The sequence below is a fragment of the Alnus glutinosa genome, chromosome 7 (genome assembly GCF_958979055.1).
Source record: "Alnus glutinosa chromosome 7, dhAlnGlut1.1, whole genome shotgun sequence".
In the NCBI taxonomy this organism is placed as follows: Eukaryota; Viridiplantae; Streptophyta; class Magnoliopsida; order Fagales; family Betulaceae; genus Alnus; species Alnus glutinosa.
Window position 1 is genome coordinate 23,691,953 of NC_084892.1, and position 24,926 is coordinate 23,716,878.

The window sequence follows — 24,926 nt, forward strand, 5'->3', positions numbered from 1 at the left end:
TATAAAAAAGACTTAAATTCAAATAATTTGAGAATTTAATTTTTTTTTTTGAAATCATAAAGGATCCTAATTCATTGGCTTGCCTCGGGATTTCAAAGCTTTCCAAGAATGAATGCAGGCAAGATTTAGAAGGATATTTCTGATTATTGGCTCAAATTACCCATCTACGATGAGATTAGGCCTATTGATTACCGTTATGGTAACAAAGTAATCTCCTTCCAAAAATGAGAGAATTTTTTTTTTGAAGAAAGAAGAAAAAAAATGAGAGAAATTGGACCAAACGAATTTACCAAAATCACAAAATTGGAATTCCTCAGCCGACGCGCCCGATTTTGAAAATTTCCCCAAACGGGCCCCCACTTTTTCAAAAAAGGCCAGGGCTCCCTGCGTGCCCAACGGCTATCTTTCTCTACAAATAACCCAAGTAGCCGTTAAAGATTCATTTTGAAAACACACTCCAAAATTGCAAAAGACGAAAAATTTCCGATCTCAGAAAGAGAACAAACAAACGCAGAAACTAAAAGCTCTTTTTGTTTCGCTCTTTCATCAGATTCTCCGATCTGTCTACGGTTTTGATAAGAATCCTTTTTCTCAGCCAAACACTGTGTAAGTCAAATTTTTTCCTTTTGAGTAACTCAGATCTGTTCTGGAATTACATTCTGTTTGGTTTCTGAGGAAACCAAAAGAAATTAAGAGAAAATAAGATCTTGTGTTTGGCTGAACTAGACAAGATCCCTCGCATGAACTAGACCAAACGGGAGGGTTGAGTGTGACTGGTTTTACCCATGAAATGTCGATTTGCATTTCTGTTATCTGAATGAATTTTGCATTTATCGCTTTGATACATTGAAATGTCTCATAATTAATTTTTTCCCTTATAACACGCTGATTAGGGTTTATTTTGTGCTTCTGATCATTCTTAGATCCAAATTAGTCAAGAAAATGTCACTCACTCCTGATCTATCAAAGAAAGTGGGATTAGGGATTGCACCATCTCCACATCCTTTTCTTACGCCTCGTCCAGAACGGCGGCGTACGGATCCGAGAATGGTAGACTGGAACTCAAACCGTCAGGACAGGGATAAAGAGACCAATGTGCAAGTTCTGCTTAGATGCAGGTGGGTGTTTAATGTTTTTTTTTTTTTTTTGGGCTCTCTGTTTGGGTTTTTATTTGATAGTGTCAAGTTCTGAAGGTTAGGGTTCAACACTGATAATCGGTTTCTCAACGATGGTTGTTGTTTGCTTGTGGCGCCCTCTGAATAATATGACTGGCATTTGATATGTTTTCTTGACTACTCTAAAGTATTAGTTTTAGTCAATTCAAGTGTTTGCGAACCCATTGTGCACTTAATTTAGCACTATTTCATTTGATTCCCATGTCAGGCCGTTAAGTGATGATGAGCAAAGGTTGAATGTGCCGAAGGTGATATCATGTAATGAACATAAAAGAGAAGTGACTGTTTTGCAAAATTTAGGTAGCAAGCAAGTAGATAGAGTTTTCACCTTTGACAAGGTATGCTTCTACCCCTATTAATGATATATGTTGCCTCCATGGGTTTTTCAGATTATTAGGATTTTAAATATAGTGACACTTCCTTTCCCATTTTGTAACATATGCTAGGTTTTTGGGCCCAAAGCACAGCAAAGATCTATATATGACCAAGCCATTTCCCCAATTGTTAATGAAGTTCTTGATGGATTCAACTGTACCGTCTTTGCATATGGACAGACAGGGACTGGTAAAACATATACTATGGAGGGTGGGATGAGAAAGAAGGTAGAGATTGGTAATTTAAAAATATCCTTGCTTTTTTAAATGATAGTAAAATATCGCAGTCATACTATGATTTGCAGGGTGGGGATTTGCCTGCTGAGTCCGGAGTTATTCCACGGGCTGTTCGTCAAATTTTTGATATGCTTGAGGCTCAAAACGCTGACTATAGTGTGAAAGTAACATTTTTGGAGCTGTACAATGAAGAAATAACTGATTTACTGGCTCCTGAAGACAATTCAAGATCAACTGAAGATAGACAAAAGAAACCTATTTCCTTGATGGAGGATGGAAAGGGTTGTGTGGTTCTAAGAGGCCTTGAAGAAAAAGCAGTATACAGTATAAATGATATTCATAGTCTCTTGGAACAAGGGGCAGCCAAAAGGCGCACAGCGGATACCTTGTTAAACAAGCATAGCAGGTAGTTTTTTTCTTTATTTGGTTTCAAATTTTTATTTACCTATTTATTCATTTGTTACCTCTTCCACTAAAGATGTTTGATCTAAAAGAAACCATGATTTACCAATTTTTTTTTTCTTGGTTTCAGCCGTTCTCATTCTATCTTTACCATCACTGTCCATATAAAGGAAGCAACTGTTGGTGATGAGGACCTAATTAAGTGCGGCAAGCTTAATCTTGTTGATTTGGCAGGATCAGAGAATATATCTCGGTCAGGTGCACGGGAGGTATGGTCATACCTTTAATCGGCAATGAATTCCATTTCTTAGGATATCTAGTACTGAGAGTTTGGCTTCTTTACAGTCATATGTAAGCATCTCTTACCAAAACCAAAATAAGCTAGAAAATTTTAAGCTATTTTTCCTTTTCTTTCAATTAGAACAAGTTGATGGCAGGTGGGGTTTGCTAGCAACTTTTAGATCACATGAAATAAGGCATATTGTCATCATGGACGCCATCATGCTTTTTTGTTTCCTTAAAACACCTTTTTTCTTTTATATGTTTTAAAGCTTTTCTGACTTTAAAAGCATGTCCATGGCTACAGCAGTATATTTACAATTAGAATCTGAATTTCTCAATTCTACCCTTTTTTGAGTGACTATTAATGTTCAATTAAGCGTGCAATCTAATTGCAGGGTCGTGCAAGAGAAGCAGGGGAGATAAACAAAAGCTTACTCACCTTAGGCCGTGTAATAAATGCCCTTGTGGAACACTCTGCTCATATACCTTACAGGTTCATCTCGATATCTTATCCACTCTCTTTACAATGTTGGGTTCCTCATAATTCTTTTCCAGCACATCTTCCATGTTTTACCAGTTCCTTATAATTCAGGGATAGCAAGCTTACGAGGCTATTAAGGGACTCTTTAGGGGGGAAAACAAAAACTTGCATCATTGCTACAGTTTCTCCCTCTGTTCATTGTTTGGAAGAAACTCTAAGCACTTTAGATTATGCCTATCGTGCCAAAAACATAAAAAACAAACCTGAGGTTTGTTGCTACTTTTTTTGCCTCCAATTTATTTTGTTTTATTTTGTTTATTTATTTCTTTATGTTTTGGTGCTGATGATGAAACTTGTCTTTTCAGGCCAATCAGAAAATGTCCAAAGCTGTGTTGCTCAAGGATTTGTATTTGGAAATTGAGAGAATGAAACAAGGTCTGATGATTCACTTGCTTTATTAGATTGTTTTGTGCAACAAAAGACTCGGGGTCATATTTTTAATATCGATGCAGATGTTCGAGCAGCAAGGGAAAAGAATGGTGTTTATATTCCGCTTGAAAGATTTGCCAGGGAAGAAGCTGAAAAAAAGGTGGACTGTTATTCATACATTTAAATTGAAAACATATATCTGAAGGACAATATAAAGGAACGAGATACAGTTAATAGTCCTTAATTGGATTGAGATTTTGGATCCATTGCTTTTTATGTAGTACTCTATTATTTAAAAATTACAGATTTGGAAGGCATCTCTTCCCTCAATTAGTTGGGACTAAAGTCGTTAAGTATCACTTGTTTAGGCCATTCTCAAACTAGACCATTGCCTACTTTAAATTGACCGTGTGCTGCTATTCACAGTTCAAGAAAACCTGAAAGCTGTAACTGAAAAGTTTGATCTCTTTTGAACTCCTGCAGGCAAGTAAAGAGAAGATAGAGCAATTGGAGAATGATCTCAACCTCAGTGAGAAGGTATGATTCACTTGCTCTATGGTTAATTGCATTATTTTTCCTATTATATAACTTCTCCTTCCTGCAGCAAGTGGATAGGTTTCGTGAGCTCTATTTGACTGAGCAAGAACAGAAACTGGATGTGGAAAGTGAGCTCAAGGACTGCAAGGTGAAAAAATTCTAATTTTTTCTTCTTCTTTGCTTAGTTTCCTCAGTGCAGATATCTGATATATCAAGTGAAATTATATTCTTTCAGATAAATCTTGAAAACAGTAACAAGACATTGCTTGATCTTCAAGAAAGTTACAGGTTAGCCATCACAATGCTGAAGGAAAAGGAGTTTATCATTTCCAAGCTGCAACGCTCAGGCAAGTCAACTGAAAGATCAACACAATTTTGGGCTTCGTGCTGTACATTTCCATTGACAAACTTCTATTTTTTTATCTATGCATAAACAGAAAATTCTTTAATTGAATGTGCAAAGGAGTTGCGCACCAATTTGCAGAGTGCATCAGAGGATATAGCTTCATTGTTTGCAAAATTAGGTAAGAGAAGTTTTCTGTTTCCTCTAATGTTTTGCAGACTGTCAATCTTATTGTTTTAAGAAGCCCTTTTCCTTATATCACTTTTTCAGAAATTTTATATTTTAAGATAATCCTTTGCATAACAGAAAACGAACTTGCCTTCCAGAATCATTGTAAATTTATATGGTTATGATGAAGGACATATGTCATATAGAAAAATGAAAACTGTATGGGACTGCTTCCACATTCTATTTTTTTTTTTTTAAAAAAAAAAAATGTAGGTAGGAAACAAAGAATTATAAAAGTTCTTAATCCATTCATTCATGTGTCTTCTAAAACGCATCTTCATGGGCTCTTATTACATTATTCTCATACATAAGAATGTTGTTGCTCTGCAGATCAGAAAGACAGGATGGAAGCAGAAAACCAGAGCATGGTTTTGACTTTTGGTTCTCATCTTGATCAGCGCTTAAAAGACCTTCACAGGACTGTCCTGGGGTCAGTTTCTCAACAACAGCAATACTTGAGATGCATGGAAGAACATGTCCACTCATATCTTGCTAGTAAATGTGATGTAAGGAAAGAGACTTTTTATCTCATCTTTTTGCTTGCATTATTTGTGCTAGTTCTTTGGTTCATTATTTCCATCGCTATTACCAGGCAACACAGGCTCTTGAATCAAGGATTAAGAAAATGACTGAGACTTGTGCTTCTGGAGTAGCAACCTTGAAGGACCTTGCCAATGCATTGCAAAGGAAAGCTTCTTCAGACCTGGAGCAGATAAATTCTACTATCTCATTGCAAGCAATGACAGTTGAGAATGTAAGGAGTCAAAGAAGAAGTTTTTTTTTCTTTTTTCTAATTTTGTTCTCCCTATGTTGGTTCTGTAAGTACTAGATTAATAGTTGATTATAAAACTATGCTATTTTTACAGTTTCTTGTCACTGCTGTTTTGGAAGCCGAGGAGGTTATTTGCGACATCCAAAATTCTCTTGATGAGCAAAAACAGTTATTGGCCTTCTTCACTCGACAACAGGAGGAGGTAGATTTTAAGTAGAATTTTATTTTGTTGATGAAAGAAGAATTTATTTTGATAACTTACAAATATAATATGTCCTGAAAATACTTAATCTTTGTGGACTGTAGGGTTTACAACGTAGTTTGGTTTCAGCACAAGTAATTTCAAAGGAAACCATGAGCTTCTTTAATAACCTTCACTATCATGCTTCACAAGTCATGATAGTTCTTGATGAAAGCCAAATTGAGAGATCCAACCAATTAATAAAATTTGAGAAGATGTTTAAGGTAAGATAATTTTGAGGTGCGCCCCATGTATGACTGACAGAATAAAAGCTGATACATGTCTTCTACTGCTGTGAAACAGGATGAGGCTGCTATAGAGGAAAAGCAGGCTTTGGAGAAAATTGCAGGAATATTAAGAACTTTGACATCGAAGAAAGCAGCTATGGTGGGTTAGTCGCTTTTTGTTCTTTCAATGTTACTTGATATTGACAGCTTAAAAATGTTATATTAGGTCTCAAAGGCATCAAGGAGTATCCAGGACTCAAGTATACAAGAGAGCACAAAATTGAAGCACAAGATGTCCGAGATGCAGGAAGTTTCAACTGTTGCTACGAAGAAATTGAGTGAATACATAGAAAATTTGGAAAGTCATTTCGTGGAAGACTCATTCTCAGCCGCTGAGTCTAGGGCTATCATGGAAGATTGTCTCCATGAGTGGTAAACCTTTTACTTTTATGGCTTAAATTAACAGAAACCTAAGCTCCATACTGAGAAATAACTTGGAAAGAATCCAAAAAAGCAAATGGTAAAACGTAAGTATAAAAGACAAAGGACAGCAGCATTTTTTAATGTATGAGCAATATCATAGTGGGTGCAAATATTCTCATTGTCTGCAGAAGAAAGAAAATCACAGAAGCATGTTTCAATACATATACACTAGCAATTACACAAACATAAAGTAGTTTACTAATAAGTTAGGAAGTGCGTTGCGGTTGAATCTCAAGAGGGTGAATTGCTTTAGCTATCAAAAGATAAAGCCCAGTTAACCATAACATTTGATTCTTTATCTTTTAAATTCTTTTTTTTTTCTTGGTATGGTGAAGGGAAGAGTTAGTGATATTAGAGAAGAATGTTGACGTCTGTGGACTTGTCTTTGTGTTGAATGTTGTTGGCAGATTCATGTTATTCAATTCTTTTTGATACTTGAAACATCCTTATTTTGCGCATATGATTGTATCTTTTCGCGGTATGCAGCTCAAAGAAAGTGGATTATTCTGGGCAGCAGTGGGAAAATGCCCAGTCAACCATAGACCATCTTAATAACATTGGCATTGCAGATATAGGATCTACTATTATGTAAGTTTCCCTGTTCCTCGCTTTGTTGAATTTTTTTGCTTCTTCATTCTTAGTTTTCTTGTACCTTCGTGTGCTTAACCTTTGTTCAACAGGGAAAATATACACGCAAATCATTTTGCATATGAGGAATTTGTATCTGCATCTTCCTCTGTAAGTGCAGATTTCAATACTGGAGCGTGTGACATGCTTGTCACTGTTAAAGGTAATTAAATTTCATTACATGTTGATTTAAGTTTCTTTTTCCTTATTATGCACTCTCTAAAAACCTAACTGGACTGAGCAGATTCACTAATACTGGACCGTGAAAATAAGAAGGAAATAGACTCCACAACAGCTTTGTGCTTGGATCAGCTTAAATCTACACAAGAGAAGCATGGTGAAAGCATATCAAACATCCGAAGCCAAGCAGAAAAGTGCCTGATAAAAGATTATTTGGTACTCTCTCTCACTTGAAGCTCCTTTATTTTCTCCATTAAAGGATAGGAATAGATTTGAAAGGACTTGAGTGCCCAACGCTTAATTAATTTAGGCAGCCTAAATGTGATAATGGGTTATGAACAGTCTACAACTAGGCTAATACTCAGATAGGATTGCAAATAGATGATCCTTCATTTGAGGTCCTGCATTTTATACATGGTAATGAAGGCTTTGTCTGGAGATACTGGACTGAGCAGATTCACTAATACTGGACCGTGAAAATAAGAAGGAAATAGACTCCACAACAGCTTTGTGCTTGGATCAGCTTAAATCTACACAAGAGAAGCATGGTGAAAGCATATCAAACATCCGAAGCCAAGCAGAAAAGTGCCTGATAAAAGATTATTTGGTACTCTCTCTCACTTGAAGCTCCTTTATTTTCTCCATTAAAGGATAGGAATAGATTTGAAAGGACTTGAGTGCCCAACGCTTAATTAATTTAGGCAGCCTAAATGTGATAATGGGTTATGAACAGTCTACAACTAGGCTAATACTCAGATAGGATTGCAAATAGATGATCCTTCATTTGAGGTCCTGCATTTTATACATGGTAATGAAGGCTTTGTCTGGAGATACTGTTGCAGAGTTTCTAAGTTGGGTATATATTTATTTTTTTGTTTGAGATTGTTTAAATGGAAGGTGTTGGTACAGTTTTCGGTATGGTCAGGACAACTCGCTCCTTTTCGATGACTTCGCCTTCCAATTGCTACAAAAATAAACAAGGTGAAGAGAACGCATTGGGGTGTTCCTCTATTTGATGCCTAAGTTAGTCCCTAAGTGTATAGTATGTGCAAGTATAATAATAGTAAGGTTTCGACCTATTTATAGGTTGTGTGATCAGTACCTTCACCGCTTTAGGGTTTTGTCTCTTTTTTCTCCCTTGACCTAGGAGCACCGCCAGAAACAGACCTTAAGCCTGAAATTGCCCACCTTATAAACTGAGACTCTTCCCTTAATAATCCTAACAGGCTCCTAGTCCGATGTGTTAGCCTCGGGATAATACCATGACGGGGCTGAAAGGCTTATAGATCCCGAAGTGGGCCAAGTCAAGTGGCATTATTCCTAACAGTTACACCTCAATTCCCTTATCCAAGCTTGGTTATGATCCGTATCTTCGTTGCCAGCTGTAACCCTCGAGATTTCGGGTCCGTGATGTAAGCTGGGACACATGTCCAGTATCTGGTGGTGTAGCTGTTGGTCATAATGAGCTATCTCCGTACTTCACGCATTGCCCGTATTACACTTCTCGGGGTACGACGTTCCGGGTTTTTACACTTCTGCCACATGTCCCAGGGTTTTTAGTATAAATATCCCCTTCCTACTCTCTCCTCCTTCATTTGCGTGCCCTTGCTTTCAAGAAAATTTTTCTCTCTCTTTTGAGCTCTACAACCCAACCTTTATCCATCGACAAAAATGTCTTCCTCCGTTAGCACTTCCTTTTTTGATAACGTCATCTTCAGGGAAGACAACCCCGCTTTCTGCTGTGAAGATCAGCTCGAGGAGGCCGTTAAAGGTGGCAAAGTTTTGGCAAAAAACGAGGGTCATTGGAGATATGCCTCCGCACTTGGAGTATGATTTTTTGACAATGCCATCTTTAGGGAAGACAACCCTGCTTTTTGCGGTGAAGATCATCCTGATGAGGCTGTTGAAGGTGGCGAAGTCTTGGCCACAAACGAGGGCCTGGTCATCGAAGATTTGCCTCCGGACTTGGAGTATGCCCATGGGTTGTTGTGCTCCAAGTACTTAGTGGCAGACGAGGCCTGGCTCCAATACAACTATGACATCCCGTCGTCCGTGCGCCTCTACTTTCCCAAAGGCGACCAGAACGTCTTCCCAGAATAGTGCTTCAGGGATATATGCCTCCATAAGCAATGGCAAGCATGTGCTTCCCTCCCTCCTGCCCATCGTTCGAGAGTTGCTATGCTTTCTCCAGCTATCCCTGTTCTAGGTATTGATGGCCGACAATCTACCCCGGGCATCAAATGACCATCCCTGAATTCTTCGCCATTTATTGGCATATCTACAACAAGGTTGGGACCCTAGTCTTCACCGTCAGGGTGAAGCAACAATTTGTTGGAATAAATCTCTTTATTCCAACAACAAGTACTGAGACAAAGAGTTCTTCTACGTTTAGGGATTGAGGAGCTTCCCGATGATCAGAAGGTCCCCCGACAGTGGGGCATATTGAAGGAGTGGGAGAATTTCTTGAGTTGACCTGCGTGCAGAAGAAGAGGGAAGAGGGTTAAAGCGCGCTCTCAAATTCTCCAAGGAGATGAACATTGAGAAGATGGACTTCAACGCCATAGTCACTGATTCTGCCCTATAAGAAATGTTCTCGAGTAGGGGTGTACAAAACCCGCAATCCTCGCCCCGCCCCGCAAAGGACAGGGCTTTCGGGTTTTTTGGCAGGTTAGGGTCTTAATTTGAGAAATCCTTGTGAGGCGGAGCGGGTTGCAAGTTTAGTGTTTTAAAAAAACCGGGTCCGCACCCCGCACGGAAGGGAAAAAAAAAATAAATAAAAAAAGGAGAGAGAGAGAGAAGAAAACCTAATCAGCCATTCAGCCCTAGCGCCCTTCACTTTTCTTTTTGCCCTTCACTCTTCAGCAATCAGCGCCGTTTCTTTGTTCTTCATCACCGATTCACCATCCAACATTTCAACCTTCTTCAATCTTTTTTCTTCTTCAATCTTCACTCTTTAACCAAAGACCTTGCTTTCTTCATTTTTCTAGCACTCCTTTTTGGTCCCCCTCTACAAGGCCACTCAAAAATACTCGCCCCGCAGTAATCCACCCGGCATAGACTATCTCTCTTAGGTGCGGTTTGCGGGTTGGAAATCTTCAACCCCAGTAGAAGCGGCGACAGTCCTAGAAGACAACCCGAGCAGCCGGGTCTCCTAAGCTGGCTAAAAAGAAGGCCAAAGTTGCTAGGACTTCGCAGCTACCAAATCCTGGGATGTCTCCTGCAAATAAGACTTAAAGGAAGAAGGCTCAGGCAGAGAGTAGGATCCTGTCCTTAGACTTTTTTTCGAGTCCCCCCCTGAAGCTGCCAACAAGACCCCACTCAAGTCTTCCTCCATGTTTCTCCCAATTATTCTCGGAACATCTTGTTTACCAAACGTTGGTAGGTTGACTTGGCATTTTTCAACCCAAACAGCATGACTTTGTAGCAGTACAATCCCCAAGCTGTTATGAAAGCCGCCTTCTCTTGGTCCATCTCATGCATTGGTATCTGGTTGAGCCCGATAAGGCATACATGACACTAAGAAGTTCATGTCCCAAGGTTAAGTCCACCAGCAGGTCTATCCGGAGCAAGGGAAAGCTATCTTTCAGACAAGTCTTGTTGAGGTTGGTGAAGTCTATGCACATTCTCCATTTGTCATTAGATTTCTTCACCATTACGACGTTAGTCAACCAATCCAGATAGTATAGTACACCTCTCAGATAAACCTGGCTTGAAACAATTTTTCAACTTTTTTATCTCAGGTGCGTAGCTCCTTTTTGCTTGACTAATCGGTAGTCAAGAGCCACGTTTAGCTTGTGCACCATGATAGAGGGGTCTATTCCTGACATGTCTTCGTGGCTTCAGGAGTATTTTGGAGATAGTAGGGTTTCATTATATGGGACGAAGCTAGATGATATGCCGGACATAGATTAGAACGAGCTTGAGGCGAGAGCAGTGGCTACTATTTGGCTTTGTCTAGGAGCGTGATGTATCATGTCATGGATGGATGAAGAATCCCTGGCGGCGGTATATGTCCAAGTCATACGAACAAGCTTTATCTAAAGTAGTGATTGTACGGGCTGAAAATGGTGGAAGGCTCGGATTTGAGCCAGCACATCAACATGTTCAATCAGGTAATCAGTGATTTACAGAGTGTTGATGTGAAGTTCGAAGATGAAGACAAGGCCTTGATGCTGTTAAATTCACTCCTAGCTTCTACCACGTATGAAAATTTGGTTGCAACCTTGACATGGGGGGGAAGAGTCCTTGGAATTAGAGGACGTTACAAAAGTTTTGCTAAGTCAGTGACGAAAGTTCTCAAGGAGAATGGCTAATTGTGAAGGGTAACCAGGAGTGTGGAAGAAGCAGTAACAAGAGGGTTTCGAAGGGAAATAATTCTCAATCAAAGTCCAGGAAGAGGAAGGACGTCAATTTAAATTGCTACAAGTGCGGGAAGAAAGGGCACATAAAGCGGGACTGTCCAGATTGGAAGAGGAATAAGGCCGACCAGAAAGAAGGTTCCTCCACGTTTGCAAACGTAATGGAGGAAGACTCAGACACTATTGATGGTGATATGCTCTCTGTTATAAGATTCAGACGCTTTAGAGCATCCTATGGATTATTGGCTTCTGGACTCAGCACGTTCGTTTTACTTGACGTCCAACCGAGATTGGTTTGACACCTACAAGTCAGTTAATTATGATATAGTTACTATGGGTAATGTGCACATTGTAAAATTACTGGCATGGTTAATATTAGAATTAAAATGTTTGATGGTGTGGTTAGGATGTTATGTGATGTTAGACATGTACTAGACGTAGAAAAAGAATTTGATTTCATTGGGTGCTTTAGACTCTAATGGGTTCAGTTAAAAGTCTGAAGGTGGAATAATGAAGGTACCTAAGAGTGCGATGGTTGTGATGAGGGGGTAAAAAAATTCAAAGAATATCTGTAGGTGGAGTAGCTTCTGTGGAGTCTGAATCTAATTGTACTGTTTTGTGGTATATGTGGTTGGGTCATATGGGTGAGTGGGGAAAGTTAGAACTTCATAAGAGAAATCTGTTGAAATGTGTCAAAACGTGCAACCTTGAGTTTTGTAAGTTTTGTATTTTAAGGAAGCAGAACCAGGTGCAATTCAAGACAACCACACACAAGATAAAGGGTATTTTGGATTATGTTCGTTTAGATGTTTTGGGACCAGTGGGAACAACATCACGGGGAATGTGTATTTCTTGACTTTTATTAATGATTTCTCCAAAAAAGTTTGGGTGTACTTCATGCGGTACACGTCAGAGATGTTTGCCAAGTTCAAATTGTGGAAATGGAGAACTAGATTGGGAGAAAGGTCAAGTGCCTCATGACAGATAATGGTACTTAATACACGAATGACAAGTTTATGGATTTCCGTGAGCAGCATGGGATAAAGAGACACTTCACAGTATGGATGACACCGCATCAAAATTGTGTGGTGGAAAGGATGAATAGGTCGATTGCAGAGAGAGCACGATGTCTTAGGTTGAATGCAGGACTTGCAAAGAATTTTTGGGCAAATTGAGTGAGTATGGCGCACTATAAGGTAAGGTTGCAGAGGAGGTGTGGACCAGTAATGAGGTATATTACTTTGGTTTGAGGGTATTTGGTTGTCCAACCTATGTGCACATACCTAGTGAAAAACAATCGAAACTTGACTTAAAGTCTAGACAATGTGTATTTCTCATATATGAAAAAGGATTGAGGGGTACAAGTTGTGGGATCCGAAGGCAAACAAAGCGATGATCAGCAGAGACGTGGTATTTGATGAGAATTTCATGTTGAAAAGTACTCGGGGTGAAGAGCAGCAGGTGGTGTAGGTGGAGCTGGAGACTCTTATACAAGAGAACATTTCTTAGAGTACAGGGACCTCTACTTCAGATGTTGAGAAGCAGCACACTATAACCACAGATAGACCCAGGTGCACTATCAGGCCTTCAACCAGGTATGGTTTTAAAGATATGGCTTCTTATGCTCTTGGTATCAGTAGCGGAGATCCTACAACTTTTCAAGAGGTTGTCAATAGCCAAGAGAGTAATAGATGGGTGTGTTCTGTGGCGGAAGAGATGGAGTCTTTACATTAGAATCAGACGTGGGATATGGTGGAGCGTTCGAAAAGGAAAAGGTCAATAGGGTGTAAAATGGGTGTTAAAAAAAAATGAAGCAGTATCAGAAAAAAAGGTGTTGACTATGAGGAAATATTTTTCCTAATGTTCAGGCATACTTCCATCAAAACAGTTTTGGCATTGGTAGCTCATTATGTCATGGAACTGGAGCAGGTGGATGTGAAGACAGCTTTTCTCTATGGTCATTTGAAGGAGCAAATTTACATGGAGCAACCAGAAAGGCTCAGTCAACCTGGACAAGAGCATTTGGTCTGTAAACTGAAGAAATCACTTTATGGGTTGAAACAATTCGAGGCAGTGGTACAAGTGGCTTGACTCTACATGATCAAAATTGGCTACAAGAGATGTGAGTATGACTGCTGTGTGCATATGAAAAGCCTTGATGGTGGCTCAATTATTTTTCTGTTATTGTACGTGGATGGTATGCTTATTGCAGCTAGAAGTAGAATGGAGGTCAACAATTTGAAGGCTTTGTTGAGTAAAGAATTTGACATGAATGATTTGGGCACTGCCAAGAAGGATGGAGATTTGCAGAGACAAAGATGCCAGGAGATTGTGGCTATCTCAGGCCGACTATATGAAGGTGTTGGAGAGGTTTATCATAGAGGATGCGAAACCGGTGAGTACAACTTTCAAAGCGAATCACTTTCATTTGTCTACCTCACAGTGCCCAAAGACAGTTGTACGCTATGGTATGTACTAGGCCAGATTTAGCTCAAGTAGTCAATGTAGTAAGTACATGGCAAATCCAGGGAGATAGCTTTGGGATTTGGTCAAATGGATCACTTTTGCCGGACAGAAGAGTGATTTGTCAATTGTGGGGTATGTGGATGCAGATAATGCAGAGGATTTGGATGACAAGAGGTCGACGACAAGTTATGCGTTTACTCTTGCAAGATGACCTATTTGTTGGAAATCTATGATCCAATCTATTGTTCTGATGTCCACGACTGAGGCGGAGTACATGACGGTGGCCAAGGCTTTATAAGAAGCTTTGTGGCTTAGAGGGTTAGTCAGGAAGCTAGGTATTTAGCAAAGTGGAGTTCAGTTGAATTGTGACAGTCAGAGTGCCATTTATTTGGCAAAGAACCAAGTGTATCATGTGAGAACAAAGCATATATCAATGTGAGATTTCACAAGATTAGGGAATTGGTTGCTACAGGTGAATTGTTACTTGAGAAGATCCACACTTCTGAGAATGCAGCAGACATGTTGACGAAGCCTGTTACAGAAAACAAATTCAAGCATTGCTTGGACTTGATAAATGTCTCCAGGTGCTAAAAAGGAGAGGATAGGAGGCGACATCCCCAACCTACAATTTTCAAGTGGAGGTATAATACTTGTTTATCTTCAAAGAGGTGAATATTCGCGCAACGTGGAGATTGTTGGAACAAGTTACTCATATTTTCTTGGGCATAGAGAGAAGTTTGAGAGTATCAGTAAAGTTGCGGGAGGGCAACCGTCCGGCCAGACGCCCGCTAGTGTCTAAACAGTTCAGCAAAAACAAATCACAAAGAGGAGCTCGTGTTTGCAAAGACGTCCAGACGGTCGAGTGGACGTGACCCACAGAGAGCACTCGTTCGATGTGGTGTCTGGACAACAATGCGATGGTTGTAGACAGTGAAGTCTTTATGCTAGCGGTGAAGCTGTCCGGATGCGCGTCTGGAGAAACATGGATTACTGCTAGGTTTACTAGGGTATTTTAGGGATAATAGGGTTTCATTATATATATGTTTTATTGTAACCCAAACTGATTGGAAAAATGAATATAGCCGCACTCACTCCTGTGGAATTGTCGAACCACGTAAATTCTGTTATTCATCATTGTTGTGCACGGTAACAACTTTTTTGTCTAAATCATCTGTCTAGACTTCCTCTAACTCCTCCTTGACCGGCTCCCCACTTTGTAATTGCTATTTTTTTGAGTTGCATCTTGTCCCGGAGCTTGCCTTTTTTGGGGTGTCCTTCAAAGTCACATTATAGCATTGTCGAGCTACCCACTAAGCGCCCCTTACTTCACCGACTCCATTCTCGGTGGAGAATTTCATTTTGAGGTGCGAGGTCGAGGTTATGACCTTGAGTTGGTTGAGAACCGTCCTTCCTACAATAACGTTGTATGCCGAAGGGCGGTCAATCAGTAAAAACTTGACCTAACCATGCTTTGGGATCACCCCCGACTGTCAATGGAAGCTCAATTGATCCCAACCCTGCTCGCCCACAAAGCCCATCAACGAGGATTGAATTGAGACTATCTTGTCTTGGCTCAACTTTAGCTTCTCGAATGCTAGCTAGTACAATATATCAACAGAACTCCCGCTGTCCACCAGGATTCGATGAACGTCGTTGTTTGCTATTGTCAGCAAACCACCAGGGCATTGCTGTGGGGCCAAGAGACTCCTTCATAATCGTCGTCTAAGAACCATAGATTCCTTCTTCCGGAGCTTCAGGGGCCTCTCTATCACATACACCTCCGAGTTCTTCACCCGCTGGGCATAAGCCTTCCTGGATGAGTTGGACTCGTCTCAATCGCTCTCGGCAGTGCTGACTCTTACTCCTTGACCGCCGTCTCTCCACTCTCTAAGGTCCAGGAGGTCGTCATCGGGAGGTTATCCCGGGGCCAGTTGTCCCTAGGCGGGTGTTCTCGGGCATCTTGGTTAGTCCCTCGGCTTGTCATTCGCCTCTTGAGTTCTCTGTTCTCCTAAGAATCGGATCAGTACGGGATGAATTTCTCGATGAGCATCCTCAAAGCTATGCACCCCTCAGAAGCTATGCACCCCTAATCTTTGCTGCCGGGATGGTTTTGGGGGCCGATGAAATTCCGAATCTCCTCTTATCACCGCAAGGACCTCAGCCGCTCTCGCATTGATAGGAGTGAAGTTGTAGTCTAAGAACTTCTTGACCGGCTTCAGTTCCTCCTTGCCGGCTTTCTTGTTCTTCTTCTTCTCCAGGGCTAATTCTTCTTTCATTGATCATGGCCTTGAGGGTCTCCTCCTAGTTGATGAAACTCCATCAACTCGGCTGTGTCCTGGCTAGCTTCTTCCTCGACGGTCGTTTCGGTGATAGCCCCCTGATAAAGGGCTGCAAAGACCAGTTGTCGGTCAAATCCTCCACAATCGTCTTCTCTGAGTTGAAGTGAGCCATGAAATCCTTGAGGGTCTCACTGCTCCTCAAATGTGTCGATAGATCCTTGGAGTAGCTTTTTGAACCAATCTTGGGCATTCTTGTCAGAGTCAACGGGAAGGCCTGGCAAGCAACTTCGTTCGGGGTTCCATACAGGTTGAGATAGACTCGGAAGTTCTCTAGATGCTCAACAGGATTCCCGGTCCCAGCATAGCTCTGGATCTGAGGGACTTTGAATTTCTCAAGCATGCGGTACTCAGCGACCCGTCGTGTGAACGGGATACCAGTGCCCATCAACAATTTGTCCACCGTGGCGGCTTTGCCCTTGCCCTTTTCCTTCCATCTTCTGAGCCATGTCGACACATCTCCTTTCCAACTCAGCGACCTTCTTGTCTAAGTTCTTCGGCATCTCCCACCAAACCCCTCCTTAGATCCCTCTTGTCATAGTGCATATTCGGGGGTTCTCCTTCCTGGCAGTCTTCCCTGTAGGGGTAGTCCTCGTGATGGATGGACTCCGCCGTTGTGCTCCTTTTCATGTTCTTCCCGGTTAATCTTAGAGTGAGATTGGTCGAGGATTCGTGTTGCTCCGTATTTTGTCGTGTTGCGCTTCAAATGCCACTATTTGGTTCTATTCTACATTGCCCGAGGGCAGTGTTAGGAGGCGGCAATGGATCATTCTGGCCTTCCGGAAGCAGGTTCGGTTGAGCTGCTGTCTCCAGTGCCTATCTTCTCTGCTTGTTGACTCAGTTGTCGGAGGGGGTGGTTATTGCCATGCCGGATATTTTTAATGAGAACGGAAAACACTTTCCCACATAAGGCACCAAACTATTAGTACAATTTTGGTATGGCTGGGACAGCTCATTCCTTTACGGTGACTTCTTCGCCTTCTGATTGCTGCAAAAATAAACAAGGTGAAGAGAACACGCCGAGGGTTGGCCGACGTTCCTCCCTCCGATGCCTAAGTCAGTCCCTGAGTGTATAGTATGTGCAAGTATAATACTAGCAGTTCTCCTTCCTTACCTGAGCATGGGCTGAAAGTCTTGTAGCTACCAACGTGGGCCAGGTCGAGTGGGATTCTTCGCAACAGAAGGTATTAAAAAGCATTGAAAGAGAAAGTCAAATTGGCATAAAAACCCCAACACACTTCAAGTATTTGCTGCGAAACAAAAGTGTCACTAGAGCCCAACAGCCCCACAAAAGTGTCACTAGAGTATACACACAAGTGCAACAACAACAAAGTATTACTGGATCATCACTAAAGTAAATTGTAAGGTCAAATAAACTTTGATCTAACGGTTGAGATTAAATAATTACGATCAAATTGTTATTATTTGATATGATGACTGAATTAAGTATCTATGAAATTAGCAATTTATTACTGTTGAATTATCAATTTATATATTGTTGCAAATTGTTACTGTTAGAAATAACAGTTTATTTCGAAACTAAGTGACTTGTTGAACAAGCATAATAACTGCTATTTTTAACACTATACATAGTCTACTGCAACCCAGTTTTAAAACACAGAATAATTCACTTCTTTTTATTTCTCTCTACCACCTTTTGTACTTTAAAATTTCAAAGTTTCTTTCTGTCTCTTGCTAGAATAAAAAATTGGAGGGTTTTTAGGTTTAGTTTTGTTTGTGGAAAATGAATCTAAACAACAAAAGATTTCTGGACTCCATTATATCCTAAAGAAATATTTGTTGTAACTCTTTGTAAACCATTTCATTTTTCTACTTTCTATTACTTTTATCTAACATTAATGTTGCCATGAACAGGTCGATGAGCATAGTTGTACAACGCCTAAGAAACGAGCTATAGTAGTGCCAAGTTTGGCATCCATTGAGGAGATGAGAGAACCTGCCTTTGAAATTGACAAAGAAGACAAAACTTCAGAGAATAGATTGAAATGGACTCTCACAGAAAGCAAGATCCCGCCGCATCTGAGAGTCTCACCAATACTTGAGAGAACTCCTTTTGCAGATGTCAATTGATTTTGACTAGCTAGAAATGTTAGTAATCAAAATAATAGAAGCTATGCTTATTTGTATGTTAATCAAGCCTTTTCGTTTCAATCCCAGAACCTGCTCATCAACTGATGAGTATGAGTCTGCATATCATGTACGTCTCTATCTAGAGCTATATGTTTTGGATGATACAATTAGTTTCGTAATGGCATTAAATAATTCTTGTAAGAGCCCCATATATCCTGTGATTTGAAGTCTTTTCTTTTTAGGATGGTGTGAGCCATTTCCAATTCAATAGCACGTGCTTAATTGATCTATCAATTCCTGTATGATCCCTAGCTTTCCTGTCAAAACTAGAAGTGGAATAATTAATGCTTTCTTTTTTCTTTTTTTTTAAATGGGTGTCTTTTGATGAATAAATCCTACAATCCTTTGCAGGTAGGATTGTAGGAAACCTAAATGAAAGCCATCAGGAAAAGTTGTCTGAAAATTCAAACGAGAACTTAAATTTTGACTTGTGAATCAAAGTTATTGTAGTTTCTTAACCCTTCTTTGGTTGCCTGTGGTGTGCTCCGCATGAATGTTCCTACTATTTCAATTTCACTGTGGTCAAAACGTTGCCTATTCTAGTCTTCTAGAGGATTTTTTTTTTTTTTTTTATCATGTCTTCTAGAGGAGTTTGTAGGTTTCATTCACGTCCATTTTTCACATTAATTTCACATAACCTGGTATTAAGTAGTTTTGCAATTACAATCTTAAAGTTTTAATTTTTACAATATCAATATTCCCAATTTCAACCTCTTTTAATCTCACGCATCAACGGAAGATGCAAAATTAATGCCCCAAACACCCTATTTCAAAAATTTAAAAAACTTAAAGTTGCCAGGCTGACCGTGGGTCACAAGTTTTATTTTATTTTATTTTTAATTATTTAATTAGAATAAATTTATATTTTTATAAGTTTTACAAGAATATAAAAAACATTTCAGATGTTTATTTTTTTTATTTAACCGTAAAAATACTAATGGTAGGAATAAAATTAAAATGAACTGAAACATGAAATATTGACATTGCAAAAAGTTTAAAGTCAATGTTATGATCAGACGCGTAACTACATGGTAGCTTGGAGCTACATAATCTACCATTTTTTCTCCAAATTTTTTAAAAAATATTATTATAATTTTTTAAAATTTTATTCCTTAAATTTTAATTTTTAATTTTTTAATATTTTAATTTTGCTTTCCAAATTCTAAATGTGAGCTTTGTCGCTGATTATGACTGTAAAATCATTTGTAGTTTAAGGAGCAAGCCAAAATTTCTTCAAAATTCAAACGAGGACTTAAGTTTTCACTTGTGAACCAAAGTTGGCTTTCTTAACCCTTTATGGTTTGGTGTGCTCCGCATGGGAATGCACTGAATTTTTCTGAACTTCACCTGAAAGTTGGTCCAACTTCTGTACAAAGTACGTTGTGTAGTCAAAACGGGGTCTTCTAGAAACGTGTCCTTAACGAATTAGGGATCAGTAATTAACTTGAAGTAACATAGTGTATTATATAAGTAACAATTTTTTTTTAAAAAAAAATAATAATTAACATAAAAAATTACTTAAAATATGTCACCAAAAATAAGTATTACAAATAAATTTGAAGAGTATGATTACTCGTTCCGATTGACCCCTTCTTAATAAACGTAAAAAGCCATGATCCCTTCCTCTCCTCCCACTTTTTAAAAATGTGAACGGATGAAAGGAGCAAAAAAAAGATTGAGACACATGAGCCCTAAATATCTTATGATAATTTTTAAAAAAAATAAAAAGATAAAAGAAAGAGCAAGAAAAAAATTTATGAATGATAATTTTTAAAAAGTGAAAGAATAATAAAAATAAACTAAAATAAAAAATCCTAAAAATAAGTAGGGGTGAAAATGCGGATACAGATGTAACAATTAGCAATATTTGCATTCGCGTGGTTATTGCGGTTAATAAATACAATTATTATTCACTATCTGCATATAAGATAATAAACAATTTGAATTACTATATAAATTTATATGTAAGATTAAATAATGTGATTATTATTATATATATAAACTTAAATAAATTAATATTTTATTTATTACATAATTTACGATTACCAATTATAAAAAATCATTCTCATATAATCCAAATGCCGGCGCGTCTCAAACGTAAGCCAAAGTGTCACATGTGTGGACCCAAGTGATTGCTTTTGTGAGTGCATAGCTGCGGCGTGTACGAACAGTCGCACTATGTGAATTGTGAAAAGAAAAATGTGACGTCAAACTGGAATACCTGCCCAAATGACCAAAATTAAATAATAAATAATAATCAAACTAAACGTTTAAAAGGTTCTAATCTTGCTTTACGGTGTGCAGTTGGTCTAACTACTGCCGCCAAGACCGGGGAAACAACATAGACCAATCCTACCTATTTACAAGGCAGGATAGTGTTAAGACGGTAAAGCTAAACGTTGTCGTGTCTTCTCTTGTCATTTCAAAATTAAAGTAATTTTTAAAATTATTATTGAATTTATAATAAATTATTATTAAATTTTAATCTAATAATAATTTTAAAATAGAGTAATAGTTCATTATCATTCAAAAATATAATTTTTTACCGTTTTGGCTATGTAGCAAGGTGATTTTCTACTACTTTTTGAGTTTTTATTTTATTTTTTAAAAATAAATTAAGGTGATGAAGCACCTTGCCACATAGGTAAGGTAGTAAAAAGTTGTATCTTTAGATGGTGTTGAATCATTACTTTTTAATATATATATCAATTTTAAGAGAGAAAAAAAAAACAAAAAAACAAAAAGAACATTTAGCATTTTAAAACACTCCTCAAAACATAAATTAATTCTTTATTTTATTTTACATTTTCAAACTGAAAATAAAAAATATTTGCCAAATTAAACCACATTAACAAACCGTATTGGCTTTTTTCTTTTGTTAAAGGTTAATTTAAACATTTCAAGTACAAATTATATACATAAGTTTTCGTTCATTTTAACGGAAACACAAACGAAAGTGTCAAATAAAAAGAATAAATAATTGCACCGTTGGTCCCTGTGGTATGTCATAATTATTTTTTACTCCCTATGATTTAAAAAGTTCATGGGAGGTCCTCGTGATATGCAACAATTACAAAAATCGATCTCTAGCGTCAAATTCTGTCAAATTTTTTAATAGATTCAGTCAAATGCCACGTCAGCGACACGTGTCGCTAATAAGATGGTGACAGGTGTCCATCGTAATAAAAAAATATAAATTTATTAAAAAATAAATAAAAAGTTTTTCAAAAAAAAAAATAATAAAATTCAAAAAAAAAAAAAGAAAGCTCAAAGGGGTGGCCCTTTTTTTTTTTTTTTGAATTTCTTTTTTTTTTAAAAAAAAATAAGTATTTCTATTTATTTTTTAATAAATTTATATTTTTTTATTAAGATGAATTTGAAAATTTTAACAGAATTTAACGCTAGGGATCGATTTGTAATTATTGCATACCACGAGGACCTCCCATTAACTTTTAAACCATAGAGAATGAAAAATAATTATAGTATACTACAGGGACCAATAATACAATTATCCCTAAAAAGAAATTGTAGGTTAAAGTTGTCAAGTGCCGTACATAATAGTTTAGGTGACTTGTCACTCTATGGGTAAGTTTTATTTTTTTTTCATTTGGATTTATCCATAAGACACTTCCAGTAACCTACCATGAGACTTCAAACGAAGATTCCTTCGCCCACATATATAAATAAATAAATTAATATATACTTCTTAAATTATCACTTAATTTACAATATCTCTAACTAAAGAGTAAAGATTAAATTAATTTTTTTTAAAATCATCAAAAATTTACAATGTACATATTTTATCCAACAAAAAGATAAAATACCCTAAAAATAATATAATAAGACAAAAAATAATTTTATAAATTCGGGAAAAAAGAAAAAAAAGAAAAAAAAGCAGTGTGCCTGTCATCACTTTTTTTATTTTAATTTTTTGAAAGTTTTTAATTTTTACTATTTATGATAATTTAAAAGAATATTGATGCAATTTTTATTTCGAAAAGACGTTGTAAATTAAACGTGAGGTCGAGGATAACGCGTACCTTTTCCCCAAAAAAAAGAAAGAAAAAAAAACGAAAATTCCTTTCTTTCTAGCCTCGTAATTTGTTGGCGGCAATAAAAAAATAAAAACCCGTGTGAATTCAGTGTTCACAGAATCACACGACACACGGTCCGTGTCCTCTAAATCAGGACAATCACCGACCCGACACGATATCAAGTGGAAACAAGTGAAAATTCATCATGGCACGCGGAGATATACCATTTATTACTTTTCTCACGCAAGTATCAGCGCTCTCGTCATTGCACACCCAGTCAAAGAAGGACAGAGAAAGTCCAACTTGTCTATTGCCAGGAACACCACACCGTACTTTCCTCGCTCGTCAAATAAAACATCCTTATAAATACCCAAGCTCCCAAGCTCTGTCACCAGTAGATTGCTTTCCCAGACCATTTACGTCAACAAAGCTAAACAAACCTACGTACGTAGCAATGAAGAGAACGAGAGATCAGAGCTTCGACATGGCAAATTGTCTAATGTTTCTGTCTCACGGCCTACAGACCGAGCCGAAAAAGAGTTCGCCGGTTTCTTCTGTCTTTGAGTGCAAGACATGTAATCGGCAATTCTCGTCGTTCCAAGCGCTGGGCGGCCACCGAGCCAGCCACAAGAGAACGAGATTAACGGGGGAAGAACAAGAGCAGAGAGACCGGACCAAACTCCAAGGCTCTGCTGCAGGGAACAAACCGAAGATGCATGAGTGCTCGATCTGTGGCCTGGAGTTTGCAATGGGGCAAGCTTTGGGCGGGCATATGAGGCGGCATAGAGCGACGATGAACGAAGGGTTTTCTTCTTCCATTACAGTTGAATCGAAAGTGCCAGCTGTGCTGAAAAGGTCCAACAGTAAAAGGGTTATGTGCCTGGACTTGAACTTGACGCCATTGGAGAACGATTTGAAGTTGTTATTTGGAAATAAGGCTCCTGCAGTCGATCTTCGGTTGATAATTTGATACTGCAATTGTCTTTTAATTTCATATTCTTTTTTTTTTTAGTTGTTAAATATTGTACGTAGTCGATCTTTGTAACTTTTTTTTTTTGTTTTTTTTAATCTCATATTCATTCATTTATTTTTAATACAATATCATTCAATTCTTTTCCAAGATTGTTTATTGAAGTACTGTTCTTCTCTTCTTATCCGGTACACGTCTTATGTGTCAAAATCGTATAATCCATTCCTCTATGTTGTTGGTCGTTGTTGGGCTCCTAGCTTATATCCGGGAATTTCTATATTACGTTCAATTAAGTAATTATCTGGTTATAATATTATATAGGAAATTTTTTTTTTTTTTTTTTTTTTTTTTTTTTTTTTTTTTTTGCATTAGTTTTTACGTATTTTTCTTATAGATATATATTTAATATAGTTGTCTATATGTTTGGATTTGATCATCTTTTCTAGCCTACCTCACTTACCATATTTTCCCCATAAGTAGACAATGAATGTACGTAGTCTATCTTATCGGTCTCTTCTTAGCAGTGGACATACACTTCTAATTAAGACTAAACCATCCCAAATTTCCGTGCTCTCCTTTTATAGAAATTGATAAAATAAAAATATAGATAAAAAAAAAAAGGAAAAAAAAGATAAAACACAAAAGTGATTAAGGTGATTCGGCCTATGATATACATCTACACGTTAAAGTTGTATAAGGTACATCTTTTGATTCTTTCCTTCATATTTGATCTAGTACAATGTTCTATTTATAGAACTTTTGATTTTAATAATTTAAAATACAAATATATTCCTTAGATTAGGGTTAACAAATTCCTTAATTTACGGTAATCAAATCATCTAAATCCCTTAATTAATGTGGGATAGAAATCAATAATTATCTTCAAGGATTTCTATTCTATAACGCTTTTCTCTCTTGCACAAATCTTATCTTATGGTACTTGCAGAGCCACTTTTATCTGGCCTTATATATTGAGCAAGGAAAATGCCACACGGCTTTTCTAAAAAATCGAGGGCTTTTCGGATCTGGTTGTTGGTATAAAAACAATACCCACAGGTTTTGTAACTCCCAATTAATTAATCTACATAGTGCCGCTTGAACGTAGTGATTTCCGCACCGCATGCGCTCTCAGAAATATAATATTAGAAGTCTCGATTTATTTGCTGAAAATCACGCGTACGTCACACGTACATGCCACCTTATCTAGCCTTTCTTGCAAAATAATCCCAAAAGCAGGCGTGGACACCGCTGATATGCTGAGCCGAGAAAACTCTCTTTTACATCCACCATAGTACTTGCTCTAATGCGCCACTCAAAGTTTCCGTCGTTTTTCCCATGCACTTCACGCATCGCTAGCCAATTTGCCCAAATTCGATGCGTGAGGTCACTATCTACACATCGATCCAACCACCGTTTGTGGTCACGTCCAGTAGCCCACCACCGGCCACTGTCTGTCGCCAACCGTCCACCATCAGCCACCTCTCAACCTCACCCATTGCCGGCCACAGTCCAACCTGGCCCATCATCGACCACAACCGTTTAGCCTAGTCACCAATTGTTCTCAAACGTTGAGGCATTCATTCACGTCCATTT

The 24,926-nt window shown here is 38.2% G+C and overlaps 2 protein-coding genes across 2 annotated transcripts; both read left to right on the forward strand.

Moving 5' to 3' along the window:
- Nucleotides 1-449: 449 nt before the first annotated feature.
- LOC133873348 (kinesin-like protein KIN-5B) lies at nt 450-18,470 on the forward strand. The gene is made up of 26 exons (XM_062311064.1): nt 450-606; nt 924-1,118; nt 1,384-1,513; nt 1,622-1,777; nt 1,855-2,192; nt 2,319-2,457; nt 2,866-2,963; nt 3,063-3,219; nt 3,317-3,386; nt 3,464-3,540; nt 3,864-3,917; nt 3,985-4,065; nt 4,153-4,264; nt 4,355-4,441; nt 4,819-4,994; nt 5,081-5,242; nt 5,355-5,462; nt 5,567-5,725; nt 5,805-5,888; nt 5,955-6,160; nt 6,698-6,799; nt 6,892-7,001; nt 7,083-7,234; nt 7,372-7,435; nt 7,474-7,625; nt 18,054-18,470. Exons 2-26 carry the CDS (start codon nt 943-945, stop codon nt 18,267-18,269), a joined length of 3,366 nt encoding a protein of 1,121 aa, XP_062167048.1. The 5' UTR covers nt 450-606; nt 924-942; the 3' UTR covers nt 18,270-18,470.
- A 4,274-nt stretch (nt 18,471-22,744) lies between these two features.
- On the forward strand, nt 22,745-23,483 carry LOC133872872 (zinc finger protein ZAT11-like). Its single transcript, XM_062310508.1, has one exon. The coding sequence runs from the start codon at nt 22,818-22,820 to the stop codon at nt 23,331-23,333; it is 516 nt and encodes a 171-aa protein (XP_062166492.1). The 5' UTR covers nt 22,745-22,817; the 3' UTR covers nt 23,334-23,483.
- The last annotated feature ends 1,443 nt before the right edge of the window (nt 23,484-24,926 follow it).